The 20514-nt window shown below is 33.1% G+C and overlaps 1 protein-coding gene across 7 annotated transcripts in view; it reads right to left on the bottom strand.

Moving 5' to 3' along the window:
• PSMD14 (proteasome 26S subunit, non-ATPase 14) overlaps positions 1-20514 on the bottom strand; it is an 89641-nt gene that overhangs the window by 34753 nt on the left and 34374 nt on the right. For all 7 annotated transcript variants that reach the window (XM_036254733.1, XM_036254734.1, XM_036254730.1 and 4 more), the window contains 4 exons: positions 6735-6806; positions 6391-6510; positions 3921-3991; positions 2771-2921 (listed from right to left, as the gene is read on the bottom strand). In XM_036254733.1, the coding sequence (XP_036110626.1) occupies positions 2771-2921; positions 3921-3991; positions 6391-6510; positions 6735-6806 (414 nt within the window). The remainder of the gene's footprint in view (positions 1-2770; positions 2922-3920; positions 3992-6390; positions 6511-6734; positions 6807-20514) is intronic.

Here is a 20514-nt window from a genome sequence, read left to right as displayed (position 1 = left end):
AGCTTGAGCTCTGAAATTTTATAAATTTAAACTTGAGATTTGCAAGCTTGTTCTGCTGCTTAAAAATGGTATGATTTGGGCAAAGTATTATCTTTGACCCTAATTGTTTCATCTTTTCATTGATAAAATGGAATAATAATAGTGCCTATCTCCAGAATTACTGAAAAGAATAAATGAGACAAGTTAAAATAATTATCACAATACCTGGCACACAGCAGTAATACCATAATGATACAGTCAAGTCACATAAAAAGAAATAACACATTATGAATTAATTGTGATTACAAAGAAAGAATCCATGCTTATCTATCATTCAAAAAGACAGAGATAATATTGAGATTTATAAAAATGGAAAAATAAAAATATACATGAAAGAGGTATTTAGAGAACATAGACCCAATTTAAATCATTTACATATAGACTGCCATTTTTAACTCTTGAGCTACTCATTGCCTTACTAAATATTTTGACAGCTTTGAGAAAGCAAGCGCAAGGAAGAGGAAGGCAGAGTCCTACGTTATTCAGTTTTACAAGTTTATATTCTTAACTTTAATGATTTAACTAGGAACACTGGCCATGTACTAGCATTTAACTTAGTTCATAGTTCTGAGGCATCTTGACACTGAGAATCATAAATTATAACCATACTCAGAACTTTACAGATGAAGCTACATAATTAACAAAGAAGTAGTCCTTATTTTAGGTAATATAATTGTAAAAATCTATAAGTTAGGTACAATGATATGAATTATCAACAATACATATTTATACTAATACTTAAATTTTTCAAAAATATTTTGACAAAATATTTTATGACAAAAAAGAACACACTTGTGATTTCAGAATTTTATATATATATATTTTTTAAATACTACATTTTACCACATGACAACAGTCATGTGATACAAGTATTTTTAAATGCAATGCATTCTTTTAATATGAATTATGATTAATTATAAGCAAACATTGCAAATTCCAATGTTGTATAATACTTAAACTAGGTTTGGAAACTAAAACTGCCATTTTAAAAACTATACACAAGATAACCAAAAATAAAATACATATTAATTTATTTACATTCTATTTTGAGAATGCTTTCTTTTATTGTATATAAGTTTATATTTTCCTTTTCAAAGTGGCTACCACCACATGAACCAACTAAGTATCAGAAAAAAATCTATTACACTAATACAAAATAAAACTCTAATTTTATTTAAAATTAAGCTTCAATTATTATCTGTAAACATTTTGGTAGGGAAACTTAATCAGATAATTCTGTTACATTTCTAAAATAAGAGTAATTACTTAAATGAGTTACTAAAATGTATGTTAATTATCAGAGAATTAAACTTAAGAAGCATTATACTGTACTTTAGTTCAGGAAACTAAAAACAAAAATCAAGGATTTTCAACTCCTTTTATCTATATCATTTAAGTAACAGTACACTTAGTTAAAAAAGTAAATTAAAATACAGGTATATAGCAAGTATTAGAAGTTATCTATTCTGAATTGCCTAGTATATCAACTATTCTTATTGTTTTTGTGGCTAGATTCTGTTTCTGAAAAGCTAAATCACATCTAATAAGATCACAATTTATAAAAGACCTCAATTTTTATTCATCATAATAATATGATATCAGCAAGTGTTTAACTTCAAATTCATGACAGATAAAAACTCCATGTTTTAACAGCTAGATTTAGTTTGTTTGAGCTGGTGAGCAGATGTTAATGTAATCTGCAGTACTATCAAACTTCAGGTCTGATAGATAGCAAGCTAATATTTACTTTTAAGTGCTCTAAAAATAATTTGTAAAAGCTGCATAAAAAGAATTCCATAAATGTATTGTGATTTTATTTTAACAATTATTCTACACTACAATGGAAGTACATGCTCAAACAAGACACCTCAGCAGTATTTTAAAGCAGTAACCACCTAGCCAATTTCTGTATGTTCTGTAGTTTTTCTAATCCACTCTCCCTGTGGTTGAGCAAAATCGAATTGCCTCTCACATTTGCAGACAGCTCTGTGAAGGTGATAATAGAGCTGCTCCCTGCTGTCATGAGGCAGGAAATAGGAAAATGGCATATGGGGCTAGAAAGAAAGAATAAAAAAAAAAAAAGAAAGAAAGAAAGAACAAACAAACGAACAAAAAAGAAAAACAAAAAAAGAACTAAACAAGAACAAAAGATTTCAACAAAGAACAACTATAACCCAATATGCTTGCAAGTTAATCGCTTTTCAGAATCATTTAGCATATTTAATCATTCATTTGTGTCCTCACTCCAAAAATTCGAATGACTGATACCAAGTCTTTGGGGCAAGTTTTCATTGTCTAAAATATTTGGAACATACAACTCCAGAATATGCCTGCACAATGTCTGCAAAACAGAGCACTTTAACTAGATTTTTTAAATGTGCCAATTCCCAAATTCCCCATTTTAAAATAAAAATAGGTAATGTTTATTAAAATATTAATGAAATGTGTATAGCAGGCTTTTAGTATGGTTTAACATTCCTAAATCCATGAAATAAAATTTAAAGATAAACATTTATAATTAGACAATACCTGATTAAAGTAGAATCAAATCTCTAAATAATACCAAGACACATTTATCAACTTGTACAGTCTTCTTTTTAAAGTAAACAGTCGGGGAGGGGGGAAGGGGTTGTGTAATTAAGAATTCTGCTTTAAAGAAAATAATTTTTATTTAATGTAGCTGTAAACAAAATGTGGCAGTAGATGCTAATAAAGACAGAATCTACTCTACCTTTCCTTTTACACTCTGAATGGGATCCACAACCACTGCCACAGCTCTCTCCGACAAGGCTTCAAAGCTCTGCTGAGTGTTGATATCCACACCAGAAAGCCAACAACCAAAGCCAGGGTGACTGTGATACCAACCAACAACCATCTCCGGCCTGAAACAAAGAGGGCATTCAGCTGTTCAGAACAGAACAAGTAATACATTTATAATATGAAAAGAAACAACATGCTAACTGGGTATATATTAAGAAGAGATGATAAACACACAGGTGTGAAAAAGCACCATTAGAAACACTGAAATCATACACCACACTATCCAGAAAACATGGAAATGAGTAAGTGTGATAAAGGAGTGCTATCATTAAGAGATGCACATTAGCAGTGGTAGATAAGGCTTTCAGTTTTTCACCTTGTTACCACACTTTCTCAGAGCCAGTTTTTACCCTTTCAGCATTCAAGTAAATATCTACTCTTTAACTCCTTAGCTCTGGGAGTTGGATTTTCCAGGCAGAGTATATTTTTTAACAATGGACACCAGGATCCACTGTTGTGAAAAGATTAAATATCAATTAAACCAGCAGTAGAACTAGGAACTCAGTCAAAAACCAATTTGCACTGTTCTGCTCAGCTGCTGAGCCTTTTGCTAACATTAATTTTGAAGTTTTTTCCACAGTAGAAGAATTTGAGCAAGAGAATGACAACTACTGAGAGGTTTAATATAGGGGGGGGGGGACTTGAAGAATATTTGGATTCTATTTGCCCTGTCTTTAAAACTCATATGCCTACAGATATAATTAAATATTCAGAATCTTATTCAGTTGCAACTCTCAAATATATGGAATATAAAATCTCTCAATTATCAGTGACTAGAGAGTAACTCCATATGCTAAACAGAGGGAAGCTACAGCAAAAGCTTACTATGTGATGGTTGAGAATTTTAACATGAAGTCGTTTTCTGATTGGCAAATGTCTTTAATTCTAGATGGAAGAGCGACTAGATAGGTAGTGCCTAGCATTGACAGTGATACTTTTACATTAACTACATGGCTTTTTTTTTTACCCTAGGAATGATATTCATAAACATCCAAAATTTTGAGTTACATTTCTGAAAATATTTTCCATTATCCCTTTATATGATCAGTTAAAATACTTACCTTCCTGTCTGCTTCAGCATATCCAACATTTTGGCTTGGAATACTGGATCAACTGCCTCTACACTGACACCCTGGTTTAAAAAAGAAAGAAAAATAATTAGCTTTTACAACTATAAAAAAAACCTTATGTTACAATGTAAATTAACAAAAAGCTACCCAAGAAAACATAGGTATGTTATTGAGATATCAAAATAACTTTGAGATACCCAAATTTGATATCCACTCCTGTCCTTCAATTATAAAACATATTATCAGTCAAGCTTCTAAAATTGCCAACTACTAAACTGCTGTTAGCTAATGTGTTAAAACAATTTTCAGGAGCCTTTAAGAATTTATGGTCATGTCTCTGTGTGTGTGTGTGTGTGTGTGTGTGTGTGTATATATGCACGCACACGTACGTATTAGAAATACCAAACCATTGAATTAACTATTTTTTGGTTAGACATATCTAGGAAACATATTTCCAAATGCCATCCTTTGATAACTTATGAGTATCTCACCCAAAGTTCCACAACTATTCAGCTATTACAACAATCAACAATTGCAACTTTTTTCCAATAATGTAAACATTTTGAAGAAAGAAAGTAATGCATTAGTTTCCCACAGTTGTTTTTGAGGTGGGTGGATGGGATGGAAAAAGAGGAAGTTAGTTTAGTGCTTCAGTTAGGATGAGTTGGTAGATTAGGTGGTTGGAGGGAAATACATACCTTTGAATTTTACCTCAAATATAAAAGCATTTACACAAAAAATCCCCAGTAGAGACTATCTATCACCAAGTCTTTTAAACGTTGCATTATTTTGCTAGTTCAACCAAAAGAAGATTTTACAACATGGAACTATCAAAGTCTTTCATATCATCTCTTCATAGATAGATCCACTGCCATTATAGCTCCTAAAGGCTTACTTCTAACATCAGGAATTTAAGTCTAATCTACTTAAACAAACCAGTTAACATGAGCATTTTCTTCCCACCAAACAAACAGTATTTTGCATGCAAATTAAGAGTGCATACTCAAGAACAAGGGCATGCAATCTGCTGCCTACAGGCTAAGAAAGGTTTTTTGGTTTTTTTACATTTAAAAGAATATGTCTTTACATAAAAAGTGTGCTAACTCTTGGGCCAGAAGAAAAACTTTTAAATTCTGTTAGAGAAAACATGGGGATCAAAATCTTCTTTTTATATGGTCAAACAAGCATTTATACAGAATATTAAAGTTTAAGATCCCTTTATTATAACGAAAAAGCATATAAGAATCACATATAACAGAAAAAATAGTTAATTTTATGTTTTGTACATTCTAACATGAAAGATAGATACAAATAATAGTCTAATATTCAAATCTAAATCTTTAGTGAATACGTAGTGCATTTTTCTATGTCCAATGTACAAAATAAACATAATGGATAATCAGGACAAAATGAGCAGATCCAAATTAGTTTATCTCATTGCATATTTTTCTATATTTTGCATTATTTACAAATAAACTGCATTCTGTAGCAACTACTCCATTTAAATGCTTATTATACATATATACACACACATATTGCAATATTTTAAAACAAAATTTGTTTTCTCTAGCATCTATTTTATCAAAACATACTTATAGTAAAGAGCCTCAAACAGAGCAGTTTTATGAAAACAATTTTTTAACCTAGATATTTTATAAGGCTCAATAAGAAAAAGATTGAACATTAGAGAAAAAACATCTATCATAAAAATATACATATAGTTTTCTCAGCAAACAGATGAGAAGGATATGTGTGTTTTGAGGAAGGTAGGTAGAATGGTTATTGTTTCTTGGCCATTTTCTTTAAATTGAAATATATACCAATCTACAAGGTATGCAATGCATTGAACAATTCAGAGAAACAGAACATAATCATTGTTACAGAAAAAACAATTCTAAACAGAGAGAGTCAATGACTTTTAAACTCTGTATGTTTCTTCCATAAACATATTACCATGCCTGTGCAAAAGCACTAAAATTTGCCACAGATTTCTTTTTAAACTTAACATTTTGAGTAGAAGCTTAAGAGTCATTTATCACCATATATAGAACATTTTAAAAAGGGCCATATTTCAAAACAATGGGAACAAAATATGAGGATCAGATAATGTATATTGATGAAAATCTAATTAAGAGTCTTAAATCTTTTGAGCCAAGTGTTCAAACTAATCAAATTAATATCCTATAATTTGAGAGTAACTAATTTATAAACCCAGTATGCTATGTTAGTTTAAAACGGATTTAATGTTAGCATCATTCAGTTTGTGGACCTACGGGGAATGATGCACTTAAAACATAAATAATTTAATTCAATACAATCTAGAAATTTCTGTCATTAATCTTATGATGAATTTTTCCTATCAGGAAGAGAAAATATAATATGATGAATGTTATTTTGCATAGGAACAGTAAAGAGAAAAGAAACACATTTACTTGCAGCAGGCAACCATGAAAGTACTCACTGTTCCTGACTGTGGCATAGCAAACACATCAATCACTCTGACGGTGTAATCGTCAACAAATTCTCCAAGCATCAGACCCATAACTTCCATTGGAACTCCAGCACGACCATGTTTTAACATCTGTAAGAAGGAGATATGTGGACACAAAGCTTTGAAATTGTTGTCCTTTTTTTAAAAAAAATTAAGAACCTAATTTTGTTTCAGTGGAAATAAAACAATTCTATTTTATTGATGTAACTAAAACAATAGCTTATGTTTGAGAGCGTTAAGGTGACAAATATTCCAGAGTAAAAGACACAGTGAGAGCAACAGAGCTCTAGCAAATTACTCCATTCAATACTTACCTTTAACAGTGCCAGGGAAGAGATATAGACTTGTTCTGCTGTGTCCACTGCAGGAGCATCTGTAGGTGGCCCCTAGAAACAAGCATATCAACTGTTATAAACACAGAGTTTATGAGTTTTAAATTAAAGTTACAATTTGATTGGCTTTAAGAGTTTTGGGAAAATAAAAAGTATCCTTTTATTCAGGTACAACACAAATAATAAAGCAAGTTTGAAATATCAAATACATAGAAAACAGATCAAGCTCAGTACTAAGGCAAGTAAGTGTCCAATGGACGTAAGGCTTAAATCTTTCAGCATTGCTAACCTACCTCCAATCTAAAATAACCATAATGCATCAATTAGACATGTTTCTTACCGAAATTTGAATGTAAAATGCTGTTAGACTAGCACGATTAACTGAAAAATCAATACAAACAGCAAATTCTCTGAGTATGATTTTTAGCTAAAGACAGTATGTAGATAGGGCTATGAGATCTTTCTGCAGACAGTAGGTGTAGTGGGGGAAGACTTCTAATCCCCAGGTAAATGAGCTGTGAACAACATACTCTACACTTCACTTTATGAAGTTGCTCCCCTCCCCCTATACAACAAATTTAACACAGTAAACCCCAGGTGTGAACAAATTGGTTGAGATGGTATAGCTAACATGAAAATACTTCCAAATCCTGACCACTACCTTTAAAACAAACAGTTGTTCCTAAGGATAAAAAAGAATTGGAAAAAATCAGTAAGTAAAGACAAAGTTGAAGAAAACTTTCTTAATGAAAAGTTAACTTTTGGATCACTAAATATCAGGTAATAATCAATGAAGAAAGTATTATATCTTTTTCCTTTTTTGGTACGTGCCCCTAATGGGAACTGAACCCGGGACTCTCTGGTCCACAGGCCGATGTTCCAACCGCTGAGCCAAACAGGCCAGGGCGAAAGTATTATATCTTGAAAATCTTCAGTTAATCTTAATTGCATGGATAAAACACAATTTCTAAAGCCATACAAGGAAGAAAACGAAATAACCTAAAGGCAAAAATGCAACTTTGGATTTCTTTGCAACATTAAATGTTTGGAGTTTTAAGAGAGAAACCCTTAAAAATCTTATACTCAATTTTTAAGTTGTCTGAAGGCCCACAAATATATTACTGTAAAGGTTCAAAAAACATGATACTATGTATCTTCCTCCCTCAGATAACTTTTTAATAAATGATCCAGCTGAACCCCAAAAATCAAAATTAGAACCTTAAAAATAAAAAAGCCATCATATAGACTTTGACTATTACAGAAATATGGATTTCAAAAGTTTTTTGAACTTAACAATAACCATGATAAACGTTAAAGGTGAATGTACACCTTAGCAAAAGGCATACTTAGCAAAAAGAGAAGAAAAGGCAAACTCAGCACTGACATAAAAAAACAAAACAAAAACAGTACAGAACCAGAAAGGGAGTAAAGAAAAATAGCAAACAACATAAGGTATGATCAACTATAGCAGTAATGAAAAAATAGAAGTAAAGTCCCTTGTTAAAGGTCTCTTGCAATGGCTTTAAGATAGATATTCATGCCCTGGCCAGTATGGGTCAGTGGTTAGAGCATCGGCTCATGGACCAAAGGATCACCAGTTAGATCCCAGCCCTGGTCGGGGCACATGTGGGAGGCAACCAATCGATGTGTCTCTCTCACATCGATGTTTCTATCTCTTTCTATCTTTCTTTCTTTCTCTCTCTCTCCCTCTCTCCCCCTCTCTTCCCCTCTCTCTAAAAATCAATGGAAAATACATCCTCAGGTGAGAATTAAAAAATAAATAAAAAAGATATTCATGTATATGCTGTTTACAAAGAAAAAAACAAAAGATTGGTGAGATTTGTCTGTCAGTGACATACCTATATATTTTTTTGTAAAAGAAGCCACAATGACCACTATTTTTCACTCACCCTGCCTTTCTTCAGTGATGTATTATTACACTAATAGATTTCCGGGTGTTAATGACCTTTGCACTTCCAGGATAAGATGTTCAAGTTTGGTTTTTGGTTAACATTTTTTTTTTTTACTTAAGGTTTTTATTTCCTTATTCATAAGTGAGATTGGTCTGGCATTTTCTTTTTTCTGTTAGATTTCTCAGGTTTTTTTTAATCACTATGCTAGATTTATAAAATAAAATATTTTATAATTTCCTATTTTCTTTATGATTTTTTTTAGAGAGAGGAAAAGGGCGAGGGAGAGATAGAAACTTGATGAGAGAGAATATTGACTAGACGCCTCCTGCATGCCCCCTACTGGGGATTTGGCCCACAACCTGGGCATGTGCCCTGACCAGAAACCGAACAAGCGACCTCTTCGTGCATGGGTCGATGCTCAACCACTGAGCCACACCAGCCAGGCTATAATTTCCCATTTTCCGTGTTCTAATAATATTTATATATATACACACTAAATTATCCATATCTTTAAAAAATTTGAAGAGTTCATTAGTAAAATATTTGTCTTTGAAGCTGACTTTGGAGCTAATTGTTATAACTTTTTCAGTGGTATTTAGGTTACTTACGTCTTCAGACATAGGGTTCATTTCATTTAGATTTCAAAGTTATCACCACAGAACTGAACATATTCTATTTTAATTATTCTTTTGTTTGATACCAAAAATATATAAAACTAAATGTTTTCCCACATCACATTATAATACCACCCAGAAAAATTAATGATTTACATTCTTAAAAAAATAAAATCATAACAAAAACTATGCTAAAAATATTGAAGGAAACATTTCCCAATTCAATCTAAGAGTCAACATTATCCTGATATCAAAGTCAGACAAAGATAGAACAAGAAAACTATAGACTAATATCTCTTATGAACATTGGTGCAAAAATCCTCAGCAAAATACCAGCAAACAGAACTCAGCAGCATATTAAAAGGATTATACACGTGACCAAGAGGAATTTATGCCTGCAGTGCAAGGATGGTTCAACATGCAAAAACGGACCAATGTAATATGCCACATCAACAGAATGAAGGAAAAAACACGATCATCTCAACTAATGCAGAACATGGATCTGACAAAATTCAACACCTTTTTACAATAAAAACGTTCAACAAACTAGAAACAGAAGGAAATCACCTCAACAGAATAAAAGCCATAGATGAAAAACACAAGACTCCATAAGTGAAGACTGGAAGCGCTTACCACTTCTATTAAACATAGCACTGAAAGTTCTATCCAGAGTAATTAGGCAAGAAAAAGAAATAAAAGACATTGAAATTGAAAAGAAGTAAAAGTATCTGTTTGCAGGTGACACTCTTATATAGTTATACATATATATATATTTCCCAACAACAACAAAACCATGTTAGAATAAACTAATTCGGCAAAATAGCAGACTACAAAGACAACACACAAAACTCACTTGTCTTTCTATGTATGAACAATCCGAAAAGGAAATTATAAAAACAATTCCATTGCCCAGCCGGTGTGGCTCTGTGGTTGAGCACTGGACCCATGCACCAAGAGGTTCAATTCCTGGTCAGGGCAAACACCCAGGTTATGGGACCGATCCCCAGTGTGGTGCATGCAGGAGGCGGCCAATGGATGTTCTCCCTCATCAATGTTTCTCTCTCACTCTCCTTCTCCTTTCCTCTCTAAAAAAATCAATAAAGAAAGAAACATTTTTAAAAATTCCATTTATAACAATATCAAAAAGAATAAAATACGTATACATTAACGTAACCAAAGATTAAGTAAAAGATTTGTATAACAAAAACTATAAAACATTTCTGCAAAAAATTAAAGAAGACATAAATAAATGAAAACATATCTCGTGTTCATGGATTCAAGGACTTACTATTGTTAAAATGTCAGTATTATCCAAAGTGATCTATAGTTTCCATGCAATCTCTATCAAAATCCCAATGATATATTTTGCAGAAACAGAAAATCTCATCTTAAAAAATCATACAGACTCTCAAATGACCATGAATAGACAAAAACAATTCTAGGGAAAATAAAAGAACAAAACTAGAGGATTCAAAGTTCCTGATTTCAAAACTTACTACAAAGGTACAATAACCAAACAGTGTGACACTGGCATAAAGACAGACATACGGATCAATGGAATAGAATAGAGAACCCAGAAATAAATCATCATTTAGAAAGGAAAGGACAGTCTTTTCAACAAATGGTGCTAAGAAAACTGGATATCCACATGCAAAAGAATGAAGCTAGAACCTTACCTAACACCATACAGAAATGAACTCAAAATGGATCAAGGACATAAATGTGAGACCTAAAACAATAACAGAAGAAAACATAGGACAAAAGCTTCATAACACTGATTTGGCAATGATTTCTTGGATATGACATCAAAGGCACAAGTAATAAAAGACAAAATACACATTGGACTTCATAAAATTAAAACACTTTGTGCATCACCCTGGCCGGTATGGCTCAGTTGGTTAGAGCACTGGCCTGTGCACTGAAGGGTCATGGGTTCGATTCCTGCTTGGGACACATACAGGAGGCAATCAACTGATATGTCTCTCACACATCGATGTTTCTCTCTCCCTCTCTCGAATCAATGAGAAACATATCCCTGGGTCAAGACACTATCGACAGAGTAAAAAGGCAATCCACAGAATGGGAGAAAATACCTCTAAATTATACATCTGACAAGGGATTAATATCCAGAATATACTATAGAGAATTCTTGAAACTCAAAAAACAAAACAAAACAAAACAAAACAAAACAAAACAACTTGATTCAAAAATGGGCAAAGAACTGAATAGACATTTCTCCAAGGAAGATACACAAATGGCCAACCAGGACATGAAAAGATGCTCAACATCACTGATCATTAGGAAAATGCCAATCAAATCTACAATGAGATTACACCCATTAGGATGGCTACTATAAAACAACAACAACAACAGAAAACAAGGATGTGAAAAAACTGGAACCCCTGTGTACTGGTGGGAATATAAAATGGTACAGTCACTATAGAAAACGTATGGTGGCTCTTTAAAAATTAAAAATAGAATACCATAGAATGCAGCAATTCCACTTTGGGATATCTACCCAAAAGAATCAAAAGCAGGGTCTTAAAGAGATATTTGTACACCAATGTTCACAGCAATAATATTCACAATAGTTAAAACATGGAGGCAATCCAGCTGTCCATTGATGGATGAATGGACAAAATAAGCAAAATGTGGTATATATATACAAATGAATATTATTCAGCCTTAAAAAGAAAGTAAATTCTGCAATATGCTATACAACATGGATAAGGACATTATGCTAAATAAAATAAGCATGTCAGAAAAAGACAAATACTGCACAAATACAAATACTATAGGTTTACACTCATATGATGAGTTACTTAGAGCAATCAAAATCATAAAGGCAGAACATATAATGGTAGTTGCCAGGGGCTGGTGTGAGGGGGGTATGAAGAAATACTGTTTACTGATGAGCAACTCTATGCATTTACATCTGATCTAGGTAAGAAAACACATTTTAGGTACAAACCCAACTGAACAAACAAAACAATATAAAGCTAGCAACATAATCTAAAATTACTAAATAGTAAAAAACTAACGAGAAAAGAAACTCTAAAAAAATAGTTGTTCCGTTTAGGACAAAAAGTCAATATCCAAGTTAAATACTAAAACCTTAATGAAAACATGGGCAAAGAATATAAAGCAATTCATTACATAACAAACACATGAAGAAATAAATATGAAAAATATCCAACCTCACTAGTTGACTTTCTTTAATTAAAATATGCCAATTAAAACACTGTTGTTTTTGTTTTCTATCAAACAAGGTTTATAATGCCCAATTTTGAAGAGGGTTTAATAAAAGAGATACTCTCAGCACTGTTGGTGGGACTGTGAATTGGTAATAATATATCAGAAAAGCAACTAAGCAATGTATGTTGAGAATCTTAAACTACACACAATTTTTTACCTACTTTTGCACTCCTAGAAAATATTTAAGTAAACAAACAAAAATATGTGCATGAACCCGAATGTTCATGATAGTTCTTTTTTAAAATAATGCAAATAAACCTAGGAACAAAATAACATATAACAATTAAAGAGTATTACTGAAAGCTCCTCTCTCAGATCTCTGATGTCTGTAGCCATCTTAATCAGCAATATTACCTTAAGTTAAAAGTATGCCAGCCTGCTGCTATACAGAATATTTTAAACTTACAATCTTGAAGGAATTCTCTCCTAATTTAAAAAGAAAACTAAGCCCTGGCCAGTGTGGCTCAGCAGTTAGAGAATCAACCTGCAGACCAAAGAGTTGTGGGTTCAAGTCCAGCAATCAATTGATGTCTCTCTCACATTGATGTTTCTCTCCCCCTAAACCCCCATCTCTGTCTGAAGATAAATGGAAGAATAGCCTCGGGTGGGGTGGGGTGGGGTGGGGTGGGGTGGGGTGGGAAGGGAAGGGAAGGGAAGGGAAGGGAAGGGAAGGAAAGGAAAACTAAGACAATGGAGCATGGCTGCTAAAAACATTCATGTGGAGGTAGATTTCTCTCCCTTCTTGAGAGCTATGAAGTAAAAGAGGTAAATTAGGAATTAGCCCATAAGACAACCAACCACATAGTCTTCAATGTTTGCCAGAGCAAAGTATTTTATAGCACTTAAGGATGCAGCCTTTTGGGGCCAGTTCCTGACTATATGCAAAAGATTCCACTTCAGAAATTTTCTTCATTCTCAAAAATCTAAGCTATCAGTGTGGGGAAATGGCTTAAAATCATAATATATAGTGGAGGTTCAAAAGAACTTGATATAGCCTAGCCGGCGTGGCTCAGTGGTTGTGCATCAAGATTCCTGGTCAGGGCACATGCCCAGGTTGTGGGCCAAATCCCCAGTGTGGGACATGCAGGAGGCGGCCAATCAATGTTCTCTCTCAGTCTCTCTCATCGATGTTTCTCTCTCTCTCTCTCCCTCTCCCTCTAAAAGCAATAAAGAAAAAAAATTATTTTTTAAATCTTCATTAAAAAAAAAGAACCTGATACAGCTTAGGAAAGATTCCAGGTACAAAACAGCGATCTTCGAGTATATGAAAAGTTGTCAGACAAAGTTCAGACTAATAGTTTTCAAAGTGCAGTCCTTGAACCAGACAGACACAGCATATCAGCATCATCTGGGAATTTGTTAGAAATGCACATTCTTACTGAATCAGAAATTCTGGGGGCAAAGCCCAGAAAACTGGATTTTGAAAAAGCCCTCTAGGTGATTCTAATGCTAGCTAAATTATGAGAACCACTGATTTTAGACAACATAGTCTGTAGAACTATGGCTAATAGGATTAATTTGGGTTCGATATAAGAAAAATCTTGTACTGGTCCAGGTTATCTAAAGAAGAGTTGAAGTTAGAGTTCACTGTAAGTAAAGTTATTAAAATATAAGTGTTCAAGTTTATGAAAATGTCATAGAAGGGGCCCAAACATTTGATAATTGCTTAAGTCAGATGATGTTTTTAGGTTCCCTCACATAACAATCATCATATTGTCTCCAAAGGGACATCTCAAATCCAACATCTTCAAAAATCAAACTTACTATGTTTCTCTACGAACTAACTTTCCCAACTTATAACTGTAATTAATTATCTTGTCTCAAACTAGAAACCTACACAAATATTTGTTGACTCTCCTTCAGTCCTCATATTGAATATATCACCAAATTTTATCAATTCTTTGTTATTTTGCAGTGTGACAGATTTTTTAAATTTGTTTTTGAAAAAAACAAAAAACAGTTTCAAGAAAATACCACCCAAAGAATTCACTCTTAGTCAAATAAGTTTAGAATATACTGCATATGTACTCTACCCCCCAAATTTATATTGTATGTTAGAATATTAAAGACTCTGAGAAAAATCCTGGAGTGGAAAAATCTGTTTATCTTTGTTTAACCTAAAGTTTTCTGAATCATTCCATGGGCCACATGGTCCTCTCAGAGAAAATCTGGAGTTTCTTTCTCAGGCTCTGAAAAAATTTATCATTTTTTTCAAATGTGAAGGCAGAGATCAATCCCAGGCTCTAAATAATATGTATTTACCATGTGCCTAGCACTTTAGCTGTATGGTTAAATGAAGGATTCAAGAAGCTTATGATGTAGTTAGAAAGGCAGACAAAAGACACATTGGCATAGATTACCAGGACTAAAATGCAATTTCTGACTTCTAGCTGTGTGCTCTTTCCACTACAGCATACCATCCCATTTTCAGATGCCCAAATGTACTTTTATTTTGGAACCTTAGTTCCTTTCCTTTGTTTACAATTTTAGAATCCTCTGCCACCTGAAGCCTTTTCCTATTAAAGAAAATGGAAATAAGACTTGGGATGTTGTTTCTACCCAAAAGCAGTTAGTATACCCACTGAGAACAGGGAATACTTGAAGAGCCTCCCCGTATTTTCTGAAATCTAGATGGGCTCAATGGGCTTTACAAGTAAAAGACACTACTGAATTTACTTATAAAACAGTACATACCCTACTATGAAAACAAAAATATATCTTTTTATTAAAATACACTGTAGGAAATTTAAGTCACATAAAACACGTGGGGCTGTTTTCTAAAATCACATGTAATGACAAATTCTACATGTCCCATGTATAGGATGGAAAAAAAAGTCTGAAGAAATGTACAGAATTTTAATTACTTCAATCATCTTTTATTTTTTTCTCTTTATTATATTTCCATCACCATTTACCTCCTTTATACCTTCTTCCACAACCATTCAATCATTTTTCATTTATTCTGAATTTATGCTTAAGACATTAAGCTAAATGCTGGGTAAACTAAGGTGAAAACTACAATATAAATAAAATGAAAACATGGGTCCAAATATATTTGAATTTTAAAAACTAGCTTAGGTTGTTACTATCATAAAAAAAATAACAGAGAACATGTTTTTTTTCTGGTGCTTTATCAACTGCATAGTTCTAAAATTATCAGCTTGTGTAGTGTGTGAACTATTCAAGTTAATTCTGCTGACCTTACAACAACTAATTTACCAACATATAAACAAGTACAGAAAGTCACTTTTTTGGAGACTGAACATGATGTAACTTTAAGGTCCTTTAATAACAAATGTTAGAATAATTGGAGGCACTGGTATAACTTAAGTGGTATTAAGCAAAAGAAAAAAACTAAAGAAAATTGGTCTGTATGTCACACAATGCCACTATAAAATAGAAGCACACACATCACTGACAACAGATAAATAAAATAAGAAACATCTGAATGTTCTGCAACTTTATAATTTTCTGCTATAGAAACCTAAATGAATGTTAAAATTTGAAAATTGGAATACGACTATTAAAAACTGCTATAAAAAGCATAAAACTAAATGCACATACCTCTATATAAACAAGACATTGAAATAATTACTTTCACTCTATATCTCTTAATACCCAATTCTTACAGGCAACTTTGAAATCACTCAAGTAAGTCTGACTCTTTAAATAAGTTTTTTTTAAAAGGGGGAAACCCTGTTCCTTTAAACTAAGATTATAAACCAGCTGTCTAACAGAAGTGTGGGGTAAATAGATGAGCCATAGGCACAAGGAGCGAGACTGACCTTTATACATACATGAAAATATACCCAACCAGTGAGATATAATACCTATGATGGACTTCACAGAGGCATCAAAGCTACCTCTCTACAATGAGTTTTGATCTGCCACATTTAGTAAAACAGAAATCATTATCCAGGTCCATACATTTTAAGTGTGGTTAAATTAAATGAGACATGGGTTGAGTTTCTGCTTTTGTTTTTTTATTTTTCCATTTGGAAGGTTAAAATCTGATCCAGCATAAAAAGGTGTGACTTTTACTTGGATAGCCCTTGTTGACTAAGTGTTAAAAAAAAAAAAAAAAAAAGGCATTTGCCATTATAACAGAATAAAAACTAACAACTCCAAGTGTTACCTACTCAGGCCTTTTAACAAATTTGTTAACACTATTAGTTATATTACTCCACCTTTCTCTTAGTGTGAACTGGTATCAATTACTTAGCCCATTTTATTATGTTATTAAAATACCTGCTGATTAAACCTGAACCAAAGTGTCAGTTGAAAGAAATGTAAAATAAAGAATATCACTGAACTTCAACACTCCAAAAATAACTGAAATTAGAAAGTTATCTTAGGAAATGACATTTTAAAATTTGTAAAAAAAAGTTGTGGTAGGAGTAAATATTACATAGGACTTATTTTTATACTGGCTATTTAAAGGTATATATTTGGTCCTGCATTACAGAATTATGTTTAAAGGTCTATTAAAACGTATTTTTCAACAAAGAGAAAATAAACTGTATAAACAAAGGTGACTACTTTAAAAATAAAATAAAACCTAAACATAATATACTGAATAGTTAACAGAAAAAAAATTCTTTTTTTTACTTTATTTTTATTGTTGACACTCTTACAGCTGTCTCCCCACCCCCCAACTTTGTCCACCTCCACCCAACCCCTGTACACCCCTCCCCTCTGGCCATCACTTCACTGTTGTCTGTGCAGAAAATAATTCTTAATTTATGGTATCCAATATAACCCTCAACAAATTCTGTCAAATATTTAAAATTCTGATGAAACTAGCATCTTTAGTTTCCTCAATTAAAAAAACGGAAGAAAAAAAAAGCACACACAAATTCAAACATATACAAATAACTACCACTGTACTATTTATCTCTTACTCAGAAAGGTAAGAAACAACCTTTTAATACTTTAATTTTGTGAGTATTAAACAACTAGTGTGAAAAACAAGCTGCATGTAAACTATTTCTACTGCCTGAGCTTCAATGACTAGCTGAGGCAACCTGTTATAGGAGGTGTTAATTGGCAATAGGAGTACAAGTCAGAAGCATGTTCCCTATCGTCCTAACCCAGCAAGGCTAGGTCATTAAAGTGGAAATGAATTCTTTCATGTCGACTTAACCCTTTCAATGCATGATTTCAGCTGTGTTCTTTCAATTAATTTTAAAAACTTGTTACTTTTTAGAATTAAAAAAAAAAATGTTCCAAAAAAAAGTCCTTTGGCTGACACTTCCAATGACTATATTATTCAGAAGGGAAGAACGGAACAAGTTAATTGCAATGTATTATTGCAACTCTCCCCTCTGAAAAACATATAAGCTAATTGTATTTGCTTATTTTAAACAGTGAAAAGAAGACACCGAATACAGTGTTTAGAAATAGTTTGGAACATTTTAGTCACATAGAGTTTTGATTTTACATTTCTGTTTAAGGATCCAACAACTATCCCATGATGGTAACTTAATCACTTTAACCTTGGGAAGGAGCAGTACTAATTTTTTTATTCCCACAATGTTCATATAAGAATCCCCAATATAAAAATGTTTTGAAACATATATGTTAAACACTACTCTAACTATGTTTCATTTTTCTGGTAAGGTGTATAGTCACAGCATATCCTGATGACTGGTAGCCAAAAAGCCAAAATTCCTTTTATGGCATGATCTCAGAGGTTTCTGGATGGCACAATAATTCTTAAAAACAAAAGACAAAAAGAAGGAAAAAAAATAAGAATGCAAATGTCAAAATAATGATGCATTGCTTTGAAATGCTCTATTTATAAATGCTAATATTCTCATATATTTTTAAACATTATAAGCATTTAAAATAAAATTCAAATACATAAATAATATTCTAAATAGTATAATTAAGAAATTAGCATGCATATGCTGCATCATTCATCTCTGAGTAATCTTGGAAGTATTTCTTTAATAAAAATAATATCAGACTAAGAACCAAAACTAAAAAACCTGCAATACCTAACACTATGTAGCTTGTGATGAATCAATTAAAAATTACCAACAGGACAATGGAGGCATAATTTCACCCACTGATGTAATATACCTGGGCTCTTGAGTAAATATTACCAATAATATACTTATTAGACACCATGGCCGTTTGGCTCAGCGGTTAAAGTGTTGGCCCGCGGATCAAAGAGTCACGGGTTCGATTATGATCAAGGGCATGTACCTCGGTTGCAGTTCAGTCCCCAGCCTTGGTCCAGGTCATGTGGGAGGCAACCAGTCGATGTGTCTCTCACATCGATGTATGTGTGTGTGTCTCTCTCCCCCTCCCACTCTATCTGAAGATAAATGGAAAAACATCCTTGGGTGAAGATTAAAATAATAATAATAATAATATACTTATTAGAAATTTGATCAGCAAGGGCTTAGATAATAATGACAATATAATGGTTCGAGGATGTAAAAAAAAAATTATACTATATTCCTATATTCTAGTCTATATTCCTTTCCCTACTTCACTCATCTCTTTCTTTGAAGTCTTCCAATTGTTTGACAAACTCAGTTCTTGCTTCTCTGAAAACATTCTTTCTCTGGACCTACGAGTTCCTTCAATAGAGCAAACCTAAGTGGCTGCTGTGGAGCCAATATTTTAAGAATATAAAAACTTCAGTGGGGAACAGGCAGTGGGGTGAGGCAATATAATAGCAATAGGAAGAGAAAGGGGAAGATGGCACCAGTACCTGGTTACAAAGACACCCGATCAAAGTAACATAGGGGCTGATGGCCCAGTGCACAATAACCAACTGTGACATTTCTTTAAGACCACCCTTGATACTCACTTTGAAACAATTTCACCTACTTAAAAATGTATGTGTGAAATATGCCATAAGCTCCAACCACTTTAGACATCTTTGAAATCTGTCTCACCAGAATAGGGACTATCTCTCATACCGGGTAACTTTCATTCTGAGCCACAGCAATGAGAAAGGAGCAAGCACAATGGTTGGTAACCTTTGCTATAAAGCATAATCATTCACATGGATCACTCAGTAAAACTTCAGAAGCCATAAGATAACTACAAATGTTTAGGATGGCTAAAACACACTATCATTTATAACTGAAGATAGTGTTCCAGAATGAAGCAGGACCCTGAATGCCCTACAACAGAACGTTAAGATATCAGACTGTTATATAATAGGCCCTATAACTGGCTTTAGCTTTAAAGTTCTTATAGTCATGGGTAGCCCCTTCTTCTTTTATACTGTTCAACTATAGTGCTATGTATTTATGCACTCAAATTACAAAGCATGTAAAATATAGTCAGCCACAAATTAACTGGTTATTTTGGAAAGCATTCATAATTCATTGATTAGCCAATCTTCTAAATTATACTATGCAAAGCCAAGTATAGAATGTTTCACACACATACATAGAATGAATGTTTTCATTTATTTATTCAATAGTCACAGACTTAAGAGCCCACATACCATGTACTGGCTATACAAAGGTAGACAGGCAAGAAAAAGAAAAACCTTAAATGTAACAAAGTAGATTAACTGCAAAAAAAGCGGCATGTATATAGGGCACAAAAGCCAGAGCAATCTTTTGATAAAATCTGCCCTTATGCTAAGGGTTGAAGACTATGTAGAACTTTTCCAAGCAAAGAAAGGGGGAAGGGAGTGATGGGTAAAGCCACTTCCAGAAAAGAAAATGACACATTTAAAGGTACAGAGACATGAAACAACAATCATCCTGCACATAACCAGTCAAAGCTTTATAAACAATAAAATAAGCTGGCTAAACCATGAGTTCTTAAAAAGTCAAACATGAGTTTATACTGCTTCAATTTCAATGAGTATTTTTCTGAAGATGTAACTTTTGTTTTAAAGGTCATCTTTAGCCCTGGCCGGTTTGGCTCAGCGGTAGAGCGTCGGCCCATGGACCAATGAGTTGCAGGTTCAATTCCAGCCACGGGCACGTACCTCGGTTGCGGTTC

Source organism: Molossus molossus, unplaced genomic scaffold, assembly GCF_014108415.1.
Source record: "Molossus molossus isolate mMolMol1 unplaced genomic scaffold, mMolMol1.p scaffold_m16_p_11, whole genome shotgun sequence".
NCBI classification, from domain to species: Eukaryota; Metazoa; Chordata; class Mammalia; order Chiroptera; family Molossidae; genus Molossus; species Molossus molossus.
Note: the sequence above shows the minus strand (reverse complement) of the source record. Positions and strands in the feature narration are given on the sequence as shown.